Source organism: Nicotiana tabacum, chromosome 16, assembly GCF_000715075.1.
Source record: "Nicotiana tabacum cultivar K326 chromosome 16, ASM71507v2, whole genome shotgun sequence".
Classification (NCBI taxonomy): domain Eukaryota; kingdom Viridiplantae; phylum Streptophyta; class Magnoliopsida; order Solanales; family Solanaceae; genus Nicotiana; species Nicotiana tabacum.
Window position 1 is genome coordinate 59,365,949 of NC_134095.1, and position 15,364 is coordinate 59,381,312.

The window sequence follows — 15,364 nt, forward strand, 5'->3', positions numbered from 1 at the left end:
TAGGCACACATGAGACCATCTTGAAGATGCATCTATTAGGACCATAAAATATCTAAACAACCCACTTGGTGGGTGAATAAGTCCACATATATCCCCATGTATATGCTCTAGAAAGGCAGGAGATTCAAGTGATCATTTTGCCTTGATAACAAGCATCACAAGAAAAATCGTCATTTGTAAGAATATTCAGGTTCTTTAATGGATGCCTACTCGAATTTTCAGTAATTCGTCTCAACATTATTGATCCAGGATGGCCCAAACGGCCATGCCAAAGCACAAAAATATTTGAATCCGTAAACTTCTGGTTTACGATAGAGTGTGCTTCAATTGTACTAATTTTTGAATAGTATAATCCAGAAGATAAAATCGGTAGCTTTTCTACAATGCATTTCTGGCCAGAATATTCTTTGTAATACAAAGATATTCCACATTAATTTCATCTATTGTCTCAACATGATACCCATTTCGGCGGATATCTATAAAACTCAACAAGTTTCTTCGGGACTTAGAGAGAACAATACATTGTCTATAATAAGTTTTGTTCCCTTAGACAGAAATATTATGGCTCTTTCGGAGCCTTCAATCAAACTTATATTACCAGAAATTGTTGAAACATTTGCTTTTTCCTTATGCAAATAAGAAAAGTATTTCTGATCCTTGAATATGGCATGAGTTGTTCCACTATCAATAACACAAATATCTTCATGATTTGTCTTTGCTCCAAACATAATTTGAGGATTATCCATATTCTTCAAAATGACATAAATAAAATATACTATAGTAAACATTATTATCAAAGCATAACTTTTATTTATATACAACAATTACATAACCATACTATCTATTACAAACAACAAAAATTAAAATATTTATATTTCTATATATTCACTACCGATTACATGACTTGTTCCTCCTTCTGGGAGTGCAAAGTAATCAGCTACATCCAAATGCATGAAGTCTAAATTATCTTCAGAAATAAAATTTTCTTCAGCATTTTTCTCTGTCTTCTTCAGGGAGGCTTGATAAAGCTCAACCAGGTGCTTTGGCGTACGACAGGTACGTGACCAGTGCCCTTTTCCTCCACATCTGTAGCATGCATTTTCTGCATTTGGTGCTTGCACCGCTTCATGCTTTTGTTCCTTCCTTTTTCACTGCTGGTGGTGAGGAGGGTTCTTTGGTGCATTATTATTACCATGATTAGAGTTTCTTCCCCGACCACGGCCATGACCACGACTGGGGCCACGTCCTCTTCCACGCTTAGCTTGGTGGAAGTTCGTCTCGGCTTTCATGGTTTTTCATTAATAGCCCATTATGTTGCTCGACCACAAGAAAATGTGAGATAAGTTCAAAATACTTTTTAAATCCCATTTCTCGATATTGCTGCTGCAGGAGCATATTCGAGACATGAAAAGTGGTGAAAGTTTTCTCCAACATATCATGATCAGTAATATTATCACCACATAATTTCAATTAGGAAATAATTCTGAACATAACAGAATTATACTCACTTATAGATTTAAAATCTTGTAGCCTTAGATGAGTCCAATCATATCGTGCCTGTAGAAGAACGACCATCTTCAGGTGGTCATATCTATCTTTCAAATTATTCCACAGTATGAGTGGATCTTTAACAGTAAGATATTCCAGGCCCTTATCAAGGTGATGACGTAGGAATATCATGCTTTGGCACGATCTTGGTTTGATGCCTGATTTTTGTCTTTGATGGTGTATGCCAGACCCATCGCATCAAGATGAATTTCAGCATCAAGCGCCCAAGACATGTAGCTTTTGCCCGATATATCCAAGGCTACAAATTCAAGTTTAGAAAGATTTGACATTATTTAGGAAAAGAAAGTTCTTACCTCAGATACTTTCAAAATATTTGCTCGAGATTGCAGAGTCTCGTGCTGATAACGTGTTATAAAATAATGACTGTAAAGTAAAGACAAGTATAGATAGAAACCGATATATTATTCGAATTCAAACTGATGTACATAATTAACTGAAATCTCTTCTATTTATAGAAGAAAAGAAGCTGCTGTGTAAGCTGCTACTATACTAGATATGGATAATCTTCTACTGAAAGCAATGTTTATCCATAACGGAGTACTGAATGAATAAGCTCATTGTACCCAGTATGGATAATCTTCTACCGGGGATAATGTTTATCCATAACGGAGTATCGAAATGATAAGCTTATTATACTCGGTATGAATAATCTTCTACCGGGGTAATGTTTATCCATAACCGGGTACCGAAGTGATAAGCTTCTTCAGGAAGCTTATTTCCAATAGAGTACTAAATAGATAAATATATTTACGGCGAATTCCCATATGGATAAGCTTTTTCAGGAAGCTTATTTACAACGAAGTACTAAATAAACATCCATAATATAATATATTTATAACAGAAATCGTCAATTGTACATGAATTGTGATGGTGCAACAATTGTCAATTTTAATTGAATCACCATATTACAAAAGAACGTAACTATATGGAAGTTACTTGATTTTCAACACCAGGTTTTTCTGATCCAATAAAGAACCCGAGTCTAGTAATTTTCTCTCTCTAAATGCTCTTATTCAAGTACTTCTCAAATACTTATATATCATCTATTCTATCTCGCATAAAAATATTATATATATATATATATATATATATATATATATATATATTCCCATATTTATCAAATGTCATCCTCTTCCGAAGTTTTATGAGGCAAATCAAATATCGCACTAGTTACAAAAAATTAATATTGTCATTATTTTTCATTATGCAACCAACCAAACAACCTTAATACAGTAAATAAATACCACTATCTTATTGTATTTGTTTCAGAAAATTTTATCTTTTCTAATTTATGTGATGTAGTTTGGTTCAACATAAAATTTAGAAACAACAAAGAATTTTAAAATTTGTGTTCTTAGACATGTAGTAATATTTACATGATCATAAAACCTTCAAAGTAAAACGAAATTTTTTAGAATTAATTATATTCCATCTAATATATAAATGTGTCAATTGTTTTTGAAATTGTCTCTAAATACTTTGTATATTTTATGTTGTTTTTTAAATATATTAATTAATTCTATTTTAGAAAATCTAAACTCGACGGATAAGAGATTATTATTTATTATTTAGTTAAAGAGAGAAAACGCGATGACGTGGCAACCTACTATTTGCTGAGCCGACGTAGAAGGGAGAAAAACATGAGAGAAAAAGAGAGACGAACCACTGATAAAAGCTAAGCGCGTTGAGAAGAAGACCCTCTGGTATTCTGCAAGAGGAACAAACCATGGCTTACGTCGAGAGAGGTAAAATTAACCTCCCTTTTGTTCCGATAATTCCATCCTTAATTTCGTTATTATATTTACTTCTTGATTGGAATTGCTAGGGATTTCTTTTTTTCTTTCCTTCGAGACATCTTACTAATTCCAAATTTGCCGTTATTTCATGGAAATAATTTTTGTTTTGCTATTTTCTGAGGTAAAACAAAAATTTGGGGTTGTAATTAATTGCATGGTTTTTGTTTTGTCCCATCCTTGATATTGTTGCAATTGAAAGGGTAATTTGCTTAATTTAGTTGAAGTTGGGATCTTCTTGTTCAATTGAGTCTCTTTAGATCCAAATCCAAATTCTTCTAATGTTTGTTACCGTATAACTTTTGTCCGACATTAATAAGCTACTCTATGAGTTATAAATTTGGGCATTCGGTTATCTGGCCTGGACCCTGGAGTATTCCACCCCGAGCCCACAAAATGGAAATCAATCCGAAAAATTATATTGTTTGATGCCGGTGTTATGATTTGGTAAACCCTAGTGACACCAAATTGCATTTCACCATTCTGGAAATGATTAATAGCCACTTGGAATGCTAAGCTTAGTGATTCAAATTCTGCTTTACAATTTATCTATGCCTTTTGTTTCTAAGTGAATGAACTCAAGGAAAACATGATTCTAATACTCATTTCTTATTAATTTTAGTATTTTAAGTTCTCTCACTTGAGAAATGATTAAGAAATAAGGTTTCTTAATGGGTATGTCATATGATCTAAAGAGACCTATCCGTGCAAATTTTGTTTTAGATCTAGTATTAAGTTGTGACTCGTTCCCCTTCCATGAACCGAAGCAATCTAATAGTGGTATGTGGAGGTAAATTCTTAGAGTAACTTCATAAGGTCATAGTAAACTGTAAAAGCACCATAAATAATTGTAACTTGTTAGGTAATGCATAGAGAGATAGCTGTCTCAAAGTTTTTGGAAATAGAATTGTTCGAAATACTGATTTTTGTATAATTGTTGTTTCCACTTCTACTTTAGGATAAGTAGGTCCAAGATAGAATGCACCTTCATTTAGCCCCCATCAGAAGAAATGTGAAATAAGATTAAATGGGCTGTGGTGTCTCAGTGAAGACCATTCTTGTTTAATTTAAACCAGATTGATGAAATGAATAAGTGCTGGAAGAGTGCTGTGCAGTAGGAAGATACTTGACAGAGTGAAAGGCAAGTTTTATAGAAACAAATGTTAGACCGGTGATGTTGCAAGGGAATGAGATGTATCCACAAGATGAAGATTGTAACTATGTGGATGTTAAGATGGATGTGTGGTCATACAATGCACATGAGTAGAAATAATCATATTAGTCAGAAAATGGAAATAATAGAGATAGGGAATAAAATGAGAGAATGTCAGATGAGATGGTTTTTGGCCATGTACTATGCGGATCTTCAAATGTAGCAGTCCGTAGGTGCACAATGTGGTGATTGAAGTTGCTGAAGTGGGAGGATGTAGATCTAAAATCTCCACTGAGATTATCTCAAAGTCCTTCTATCCCTCTGTAATAATGCAGACTTACCTAATATAGTATAATGCAATGTGAAAGTAAAGGACTCATACTATACCAACAATTGAGAGTTAAGGCTTGGTTGGTAGGTCCAAAAAAGGACAAGTGTGAGATTTTGGACAACTTTTTGTTATATAAAACCCCTTATTTTTGAAAAACAAACTATATACTATGGTATTCAAATGAAATGGGCTTAAATAAAGCTGACTCCAACTTTTGAGATAGTAGATTGATTGTTTACATGGTTAAACTCATTCAAATATAAGTTGCATAAGAGCAACAATGTTTCTGAGTTGCATGCTAAGCACTTTTTTAGCTGATTCAATTGACCTTCCTCAGCTTCTTGCTAGAAAAAAACTTAAGTTTCTTCTCTGGATCCAAGTCATTTAGAAAATAAAGCTGCCCAGTCGTCTCTGTCGGTTCGACTCCTCATTGATAAATGTCACGACCCTAATCCCCGAACCTGGTCGTGATGGCGCCTCTTGTGAAGATAAGGCCAGCCAGACCAAAACAGAACACCTCTTTTAAACAGTTAAATATCGTAAATAGTTCTAAAACATGATATAACAACCATAATTTGCGGAAATAACGATAACAACAGTAGAAACCATCCCAACACAGCCCTAACCGGGGTGTTACAAGTCACGAGCATCTATTAGAGTATAAATACAATTACAAGGTCTGAAATATACAAAAACAGGACTGATGAGCAAAAAGGGAGAGAAAACGGTACTGCGAACGCTGGCAGCCACCTTGCTAAACTCTGATAACTCTGCCATCGATTAGCCAAAACCCACTACCGGGTGTATAAATACCTGCATCTGCACACAAAGTGCAGGGAGTAAAATGAGTACTCCAACTCAGTGAGTACTCCAACTCAGTGAGTAATAAAAGTAAATAACAACTGAGCAGTAAGAAATCACGTAAGGCAAACCAACATGCTGTATAGAAGCAGTGTAAAACCTTTGAGAAAAACAATGAAGCTGTGAAATCTTTAGAAGCATCTTAACTCAGTTTAAAACCTCTTTCGAAAATGACTTTTTCAACAGTTACGCAAATAAATGCAAAACAGTTGGTGCCGTTAAGCACAGAACATCCGCCCCTCGGACACAAATACCACAATATAACAGGTAAAATGCCAAGTAAATATGAAAGATGAACACATAAAGGTTTGCCCCTCCGGCAATCTCTCAGAACAGTACCAGCCCCTCGGGCTCACTCTCAGAATAATATCAGCCCCTCGGGCTCACTCTCAGAACAATATCAGCCCCTCAGGCTCACTCTCAGATCATGATGGCTACCCGCACTCACTGTGGGTGTGCAGACTCCGGAGGGGCCCCTTACGGCCCAAGCGCTATATCAAGCCACCTCGTGGCATCATCTCTCGGCACTCGACCTCACATCACTCGGCACTCGGCCTCACATCACTCAAGCCACCTCGTGGCATATAAAGTATCTTAGGCCCTCAGCCTCATATCACTCAGTGTATCCTCACATCTGGCCCTCGGCCGCACTCAGTCAGAAAATCATCACAAGCCCCTCGGGCATTTGTAAAACAGTAGTGCTCAACCCAAAACATCGTTTAGAAATATCATTTAAGTCTCAAAACTGAGTAAGAGTGGCTGAGTTGTAAAACCGTGGAAAACAACAGGACTGAGTTTAGGTAATAAATCAATACAGTGAGGAAATAGTGATAAAAATCCTCGGAGGGTTCAAATAGTTGGCACGAAGCCCAAATATGACAATCAACCCAAACCATGATGATAACAAACAAGTTTCAGTCAAATACGCGGTAAAATTATCAATCAGGACGGACCAAGTCACAATCCCCAATAATAAACGACCCCACGCTCATCATCAAGCGCGTGTCTCACCTCAATATAGCACTACGATGTGCAATCCGGGGTTTCAAACCCTCAGGACATCATTTACAATCATTACTCATCTCGAACCGGCTAAATCTCTAGCTCGCAACGCCTTTGCCCCTCGAATTGGCCTCCACGCGCGTCGAATCTATCCAAAATCAGAACGAATACGTCACAATATGCTAAGGGAACAAAGCCCAAGCGAAAACAATCAACAAAGGGCGCGATTCCCGAAATTACCAAAACCCGAGCCCTAGGCCCACATCTCGTAATTTGACAAAATTCACAAAACTAGAATCCTTATACTCTCACGAGTCTAACCATATGAAAATTATCCAATTCCGATACCATTTGGTCCTTCAAATCATCATTTTACATTTTTGAAAGATTTCACAATTTCTTCCCAAATTCCATCCCAAATCACGAATTAAATGATGAATTCAAGGATAGTTTCATGTACTCTAACCAAATCTGAGTTAGAATCACTTACCCCGATGAATTTCTTGAAAAATCTTCGAAAAATCGCCAAAATATGAGCTCTCTAGGTCAAAATATCAAATAAAACCCAAAACCTCGTATTTATAGAGTACCCCACAGATTTCCACCTCCGGGGACCGCACAAAATCGACCGCGGTCAGCACAAAACCAGTGCGGTCCGCACAACTTTCCTCTGCAGTGACAAGCTTTAGTATTTTGGCCATAACTTTCGCTACAGATGTCCAAATTGCGATATCTTTACCTTTCTAGAAACTAGACACAAAGGGCTACAACTTTCGTTTTTGAATCATCTCAAAATTCCTTGAAGATCAAAAGATATGAGCTTCCGAAGTAGGACCAGCGGAATGTTCTTCACCGCGGCCGCACGCCATTTTGTGCGGTCCGCACAGCACTCACCGCGGACGCACTTCATTTTGTGCGGACCGCGCGGGTGAGTTCCGAGGCCTGCAACCCTTCTGGACCTGCTACAGCTATGATTTTCGGCCTAAAACATCCCGGAACCTACCCGGAACCTACTCGGAACCTACCCGGAACCTACCCGGAACCTAAAACCAATTGTACCAACACATCCCATGACATCGTTCAAACTTGTTCAAAACTTCTGAATGCTCACAACAACATCAACTCACCAATTTAACATAGGATTCAAACCTAAGAACTCCAAGAACTCTTAAATTATACTTTCGATCAAAAAGTCTATCAAATCTCGTCCGAATGACTTGAAATTTTGCACACACATCCCAAATAATACAACGAAGCTACTGCAACTCTCGAAATTTCATTCCGACCTCTATATCAAAATCTCACCTATCAACCGGGAAAATGCCGAAATCTCAATTTCGCTAATTCAAGCCTAAATCTTCTCTACAATTCCAAAACCCATTCCGATTGCGCTCCTAAGTCACACACCTAACAGAGCTAACTAAATCATAAAAATTCTGATCCGAGATCATATACAAACAAGTCAAATCTTGGTCAAACCTTTCAAATTTCAAGCATCAACTGAGAACTGTTTTCTTCCAAATTCGTTCCGATTACTCTAAAAACCAAAACCAACGATTTACATAAGTCATAACACATCATACGGGGCAAGTCATGCCCGAGAACTGGCGAGCAAAGTGCAAAAGCTCAAAACGACCGGTCGGGTCGTTACAATAAATGTATTCTGTACCGGGAAACATTTAATACATGCATCTGTGTTTGGATACATATGCTAACTTACAATAATGTGAGAGAACCCTTCTAATACATGCACTTCATGTTGCAGGTGTGGTAAAATCCAAACGTTCTATATGGCGATTGAAGACTATCACTGATTTCTTTTGGTCCATCATCAACTTCATTAGCGTGTTTTTTGCAACTATGTTTTCGGTAAGGATGTTCATTTTCCTGGTTAAGAACCACATAGGTACTACTATCATTCTATTGTAGACTATGTATTAACTGCCTCAATGCCTTCATAGATGGAAAAAACAGATGCCTACAGAAAAGGTTCAGGATCCAGCAAGAAGTGGGATGGGGGCGGTCCTGGAGGTCCTGGAAGTGGTCCATATGGTGGTGGTCCACGTGGGCCACCTCGTGGATTGGATAATGTCCGAGGCATTGACCACAGTATGTTCATTGTTTCGATCTTTAATTTGGTGGCATTTGTTTATGAAAAGTTCCTATGAAATTTTGCAAAAACCTTTTTGGAGAAGGCTTTGCGGTATTTTCTCAGTGTACATAAACATATTTTACGCTTTTGCATAAAATATTAAAAATAATTTTCCAAAATGCCGCCTCCTAAAATTATTTCATTGCGCTATTATTTTATAAGACTTTCTGCTGCTATTTAACCATTAAATTTTTTCCTACTGCAGGCTCTCTTCCTGCCTGTGGTTCTTGCTGCGGATAAATGATGCCACTTTTGAGAATCTATGGTTTGGGATCTTATTCCATAGTGAAATGTATGTAGGTTTCTGCACTAATGCTTACATTTAAACTTGGAAGCGTGTTCATATGTCCTTTCATCCTAAAACTTAAATAAACTCAGATGGTTTTCTTTCTTTTGTACTTACACGTCTCCGTGCTAGAGTTTTTTTAGTTAAAAAATTCTAAAAAAAAAGAAAAGAAATTACATGTTGGATTAGGAATGTTTGTCTTGCATTATGCTGGTTGGAGCTTTCTCCTATTTTTCTCGTTAATGGCTAATAGTGGCATCGTAAGAAGCACATGGATCGAAAAGAATGACTGATTTCCATAACACATCAGAAGTCAGAACTGTGCTTAAAATTCTGGATGAAATTGACAATGACCACTGGATGAAAGTGGACAAAGTTAATGTTTTTGTTTCAGGGATATTCAGAAACTGAGTGCTTATTCTGCATGCATAAGAAAAATTCTTCCAACAGCTCTTGATATACTTCATCCTTGTCGTATGAAAAATAGCAGAAGTTAATGGCAGGCGGATCAAGAATTTTTACAAGGGGTTCAAAAATAGGTGAAAACGTGGAGCCAACACACGAGCTCTTCCAAATGGACGAAAATGAAATCTCAAGTTTCATGCTCGTCACCCATCCAACACCAAACCGGTTTCTATTTTTGACGATTTGCATGTGTTTCTTTCCATTTGTTTAAGTACTACTCTTAGAGTACGTTCGTTGCACGTATACCCTAATATCGACGAATATAAAAATTTAAAAATTACACAAATATTATTAAATAATGTATTTAATTATTTAACATAAACTAAAATATAGTATAAGTTCCTGAAAATAATATTTATCAATTTTATTTAGTTAACTCAATAAAAGTAGAAATTAGGATAGACCTCTTTGTGGGATTTTACTGGATTGTTGTTATTGTTATTAACTCATCAAATGCATATTTTTTTTTTCTATCTGGGTTATGTATTTGCTGAAGAAACCTCTAGAGAGAAGCACAAGATGTTGATGTATATTCATGTTACTCACAATAATATTTTAATCCCTCTATGACCTTTACGCTTCTCTAAAAAAATAATTTGAAAAGGAAAGCTTGAATATTTCAAGCTTGAAAATAATTACCCTAATCTCGAATTTTCTAATTACCAAACCAAACCAATTGAATCGGGTTATTAAATCTAAAGACCAAACCAAACCAATAAAAATTGGATTTTTAAGTCTCGATTTTTCTCGGTTTTTTTCCATAAAATCTTAATAGCACAAAACACAGAATTTGTGCTTCAAATAATATGTTAAAAGATAAAACTATGAAAAAGCTTAAGAAATATTTATAAACTTTATTACAATAAATATTTTTATGAATTAAATATATTTAAAGCTTTTAAAATATAATGTCGGGTTGATTTGGTTTCGGTTTGAATTTTTTAGTTAAAACCAAACCGAACCGAATATCGTCATTTTTTTTTACAATACCAAACCAAATCAAACCAAACTATAGTCAGATTTTTTTTTGCTCGATTTGACTCGAATTATCAGATTGATGCGGTTTGTCGGTGTCATTTGTACACCCCTAATTGCAAGCCGAGAAGAGAAATGATTGAGTTTGAGGACAATTCAAGCTTATCAAACCCATGATGGATGGTTATGAAAATGTCCTGATTGATGTAGCGTTCCATCAAAAGCTTGATTAGTATTCATTTTTCTTCTTGTAAGGTTTTGCTTTAGCATGAAGATGGAGAGCAGTGGGAGAAAGTCGAGAGCTAGAGAATTCGCTTCCTTGTGATTTTTGGATTTGCCTCCAACTTGCCGAAGTTGTGTGATTGTCGGTTGTGATGACCCAAAAGGGTTATCTTTTGTTTTAGAATTCATTTCCGTGTTCTGAGGCCTTGAAAACCTCCTTTTATCCATCTTCGATTTGCGTGCGCAGTCCGGGCGCGATACCAGAAAGCTTCTGTGTGAAAAATTTAAGAAATAATAATTTTTGGCTTAAAAAGATGATTTTAGTTGACTTCGGTCAATATTTTGGGTAAACGAACCCGGACCCGTATTTCGACGGTCCTGGAGGGTCCGTAATAAAATATGGGACTTGGGTGTTTGCCCGAAATCGAATTCCGAGGTCCCTAGCCCAAGAAATAAATTTTTAAAGAAAATTGTTTAACTGGAAACATAATGGTTTTTGAAAAATTAATAAGATTTGATCTTGTTGGTATCGGGCCCGTATTTTAGTTTCGGAGCCCAGTACATGTCCATTATGATATTTAGACATTATCTGTGAAATTTGGTGAAAAACAGAGGTGATTTAATGTAATTCGGACCTTTGATTGAAAAGTTAGAAATTTTGAACTATCTTGAAAATTTCATGAGTTTTGGTGTTGAATTCATAGTTCTAGATGTTATTTTGGCGATTTGATCGCGCGAGCAAGTTCATATGATGTTTTTAGACTTGTATGCATGTTTGGTTTAGAGCCCCGATGGCTCGGGTGAGTTTTGGATAGGCCACAGAGTGAATTTGGACTTAGAAAAATCTGCTGTTGCATTTGGTATTTGTTGCAGGCCTCTGATCTCGCAATTGCGAGATCAGCCTTCGCATTTGCGAGCTTTACAGGCTTGGCAATTGCGAGAGTTTTATCGCAATTGCGAGAGTTTTATCACAATTGCGAAGAAGCCCTGGGCTAGCATAGTTTGCATTTGCGAACATACCTTCGCATTTGCAAGTCATCAGGGAGGGGCAACCTTAGCAATTGCGACCAAAGGTTCGCAATTGCAACAGTAGCAGGCATGCAGCATGTTCGCATTTGCGATACCTGTCTCGCATTTGCGAAGTTCGCAATTGCGAAGCTCTGGTCGCAAATGCGACATCTGCAACTGTTTAAAATAAAACTTGGACGGAATTTTTACCCATTTTTCACATCTCTCAAATCCTAAAACCCTAGAGGCGATTCTCCCAAGACCAAATCTTTCCCAAAACTTTGGTTAGTGAACCTAATCCATTTTCTTTCACTTTCCCATCACATTTCATGAATTTCCAACAAAAAATCTAAGATTTCTATGGTAAAAATTGGGGTTTGGGTAGAATTAGGGATTTTTATAAATTGGAGATTTAGACCTTGATTTTGGTCGGATTCCAAAATCAATTGTATATCCAGGCTCGGGAGTGAATGGGTAATCGGTTTTTGGTTCGAATTCTGAGTTTGGACCAAGCGGGCCCGGGGTCAGGTTTTTGACTTTTTGGGAAAAAAGTTAGAAAACCTATAATTATGCATTAGAGTTGAGTTATTTATGATGTTATTAAGTTAATTATGACTAGATACGAGTGAATTTGTGGTGGAATCGAGAGGTAAATCGGTGATTGAGCTTTGAAATAACCGTGGGCTTGCGGTAAGTGTTTGGCCTAACCTTGACTTGAGGGATTAGGGATCCCCGACCTATTTTCTATGTGAAATTCCATGTGTGTGGCATATAGGTGTGGTGACGAGTACCTATGCGCCATCGAATTATCATTTTGTTAGCTTGCTCCCTTTCCCGTTTCCTAATACATTATTTCTTGTCTTAATTGCTACTTGCTCATAAATGTTTTCATGTCTAATTGCTTCATATTAACTGTTGTTCTCTTTATTGAAGTATTTAATTATTTCATGGTTTCGTTTTATTACTCTGTTGGCTTATATTGGTTTATTGGTGCCTTATGATACACTTTGGTTGTTATCGCTGAGTAGTTTACACTGGTGAAGTTTCATAACCGTAGTGATATTTCATTGTGTGGATTGTTGTATATGTGTTGTGGATGATTTGAATTAACTTGTGAAACACTTGTCTTTATTTTTGTGATTGGTGCTGATTTATATATTGGGATCGGGTTGCATGCCGCAACAGGAGGAATAAGGGTGAATGTGATTATCTGGTGGGATCAGGTTGCACGCCGCAACAAGGAGTAATAAGGGTGGACAAGTGGGATTGGTTTGCGCGCCGCAACATGAGGAATAAGGGTGATATGTGTTGAGGAGTAATAAGATGGACTAGTGGAATTGGGCTGCACGCCGCAACAAGGAGTAATAAGGGTGAATATTGACACTGTTATTGTTTATATTGTCACACCTCCTTTTTGCGCGCCCCGCCCCGAGGGGTAAGATGCGCGGGTGGAGTTTTTCCAATTTAAGTGACAATATTCGAAATGGGATTATTTATTTAATTCAGAGTCGCCACTTGGGAAAGGTTTGGCTTTTGGTGTCCCAAGTCACCGGTTTATCTTGAATCCCAAATCGAGGAAATTTTCGACTTTTCCAAATGAAGTCTGCGAACCAGAAATTCTAAGTAAGGAATTCTGTTGACCCGAAGGAAGGTGTTAGGCACCCTCGAATCCCGTGGTTCTAGCACGGTCGCTTAAATTGTTATAATGGCTAAATATCTGATTTAAATACATGTTGTGACTTATGTGCTTTTATTAAGTTTTAACCGCTTTTATTATTATCATTTACTTTTATAGAATTGCAACGTCGTGAAAATGTATCTCGAACCACGTCACAATCAATGCACCCGTAGTTGTTAACACATTTCGACTCCGTTGAGATTTGAAATTGGGTCACATAAATGCGCACCCGAATTTAAGAATGTGATTTGATTAAGTCGCGCCTAAAGAATCTTACGCGTTATTGTCTTCGGGGAGGGCAGTGGAATTCACTAAACAGCCCGTCCCAAATTCTAAGTATTTATTATGACCAATTATTGAGGGCCCCGCAATTTGCCTTTTGATTTGGCGAGGCTCGTCTCATTATTTTAGAAGGGTACCCTACAAGAACTACATTTTACTACATTTATCTTTTAAGGGAAGGATGATGCCGAATTTTGCTGGTTTAGACAAATACGGACTGAATCCTTATTATGTTTGCCGAACCTAAACTTGTTTGATTACTTGATTGATTGTTCATGAGGTGAGAGCTACGGCATGCTTTGTCTTCAACAAGTGAATATGCTTATTAATTCGCTAAGTGAGATTGCAAACAAATTAACAACATATATTGAGTTATGTTTTAACGACCTCCAAGTTCTATTCTTAACACTCTAACCTATTCGAAATTGATAAAGAAATCGGTTGTTTTATTAGGAAAAATTACTACCAATTGAACTCAAAAATGATTATCAGTTTTTCTCAACAATCATTACATCATTTCGAAATAAAAATCTGTAACGAAACCCAGTATCGAACCTGTATTGGAACGAATGAACTGACAAGAGAACTGGCATTCATAGCCATACTCTTAGTGTGACTGTATGGGAGTTTGTTTGGGGATACATTTATCCCGGACCCCAGTATCGCAGTTTTGTCAATTCAGTGGTCTAGGAAAAATACATACAATGCTTACCATGACTCTATGTTATACAGTCATACTAAATCAAACAAGTGTTATACTTGAACTGAATGTATACTAAATCAAAACATGCTGTCCATGTCATACTGTCATTACTATTGAGCCATGCTATCTAACAGTTCATCTTAAACAAAATGTATGCTAGTTCCTACAGAATATTTGCAGTTCACAGTAAGAATACAGGCCCAAACAACATTCGAACTATCTTTTTACACCAATGCTATAACATAAACTGGCGTTCATTCCTTTATTTCTGCTTCAACTTCAAACTTTCAACAATACAAGGTTCAAAGGTTGTGTACCTGGGAATATTTGCAATTGAAGAAAAAGGGCAATCAGTAGAGTAACAATGAACAAATGCAGCAGCAGTAACAGCACCAACAGCAACAGGGCAGAATAGCAGCAGGCAAAACAAATAGCAAGAAACAGGCTCGAGTGCAGAGATGCAAATATGGCCAATAGAAAGTAATAGCCAAATAGCAGCAACACCCAGTGGAATAGAAACAGAAATCCAAACAGACCAGACCAGTGGTAAACCAATGAAAACACTCGGCTAATAGACACAACTAGAATTTCAAAGAATCAGAATTGATTTGAAACCAGGTTTAACAACTGAAAACCCAGTAATAATAGGAGGAAAAAGCTTCTGATTGTTGGTTGTATAGTTTCTATCCCTTAACCTCTCTCTATCTGTGTTTTTGTTTTTCCTTTTCAGCTCTTAAAATTCCCAATCCCCTCACTGTGTGTGTATATTTTCTTTTCAGGTCTGATCCTCTCTCTGTATCTCTTTTTTTTTATTTCTCACAGTGTATGTATATCCTTTTTTTTTCTCTGCCTCTAATTCTGTCTCCTTTTATAAGCCTCGACAC

The 15,364-nt window shown here is 36.8% G+C and overlaps 1 protein-coding gene across 1 annotated transcript; it reads left to right on the forward strand.

The window, feature by feature from the left end:
• Window positions 1-3,178: 3,178 nt before the first annotated feature.
• Window positions 3,179-9,259, forward strand: LOC107816325 (uncharacterized). The gene is made up of 4 exons (XM_016642020.2): window positions 3,179-3,314; window positions 8,475-8,578; window positions 8,671-8,818; window positions 9,067-9,259. The coding sequence occupies exons 1-4, from the start codon at window positions 3,296-3,298 to the stop codon at window positions 9,099-9,101; spliced, it is 306 nt and encodes a 101-aa protein (XP_016497506.1). The 5' UTR covers window positions 3,179-3,295; the 3' UTR covers window positions 9,102-9,259.
• Window positions 9,260-15,364: the final 6,105 nt, after the last annotated feature.

What these genes read in the sequence shown, in the direction of transcription:
- LOC107816325 (XM_016642020.2), top strand. An exon ending in TTTTTGCAACTATGTTTTCG is followed by an intron (nt 8,579 to 8,670) that starts GTAAGGATGTTC and finishes ATGCCTTCATAG; the next exon opens with ATGGAAAAAACAGATGCCTA. An exon ending in TGTCCGAGGCATTGACCACA is followed by an intron (nt 8,819 to 9,066) that starts GTATGTTCATTG and finishes TTCCTACTGCAG; the next exon opens with GCTCTCTTCCTGCCTGTGGT.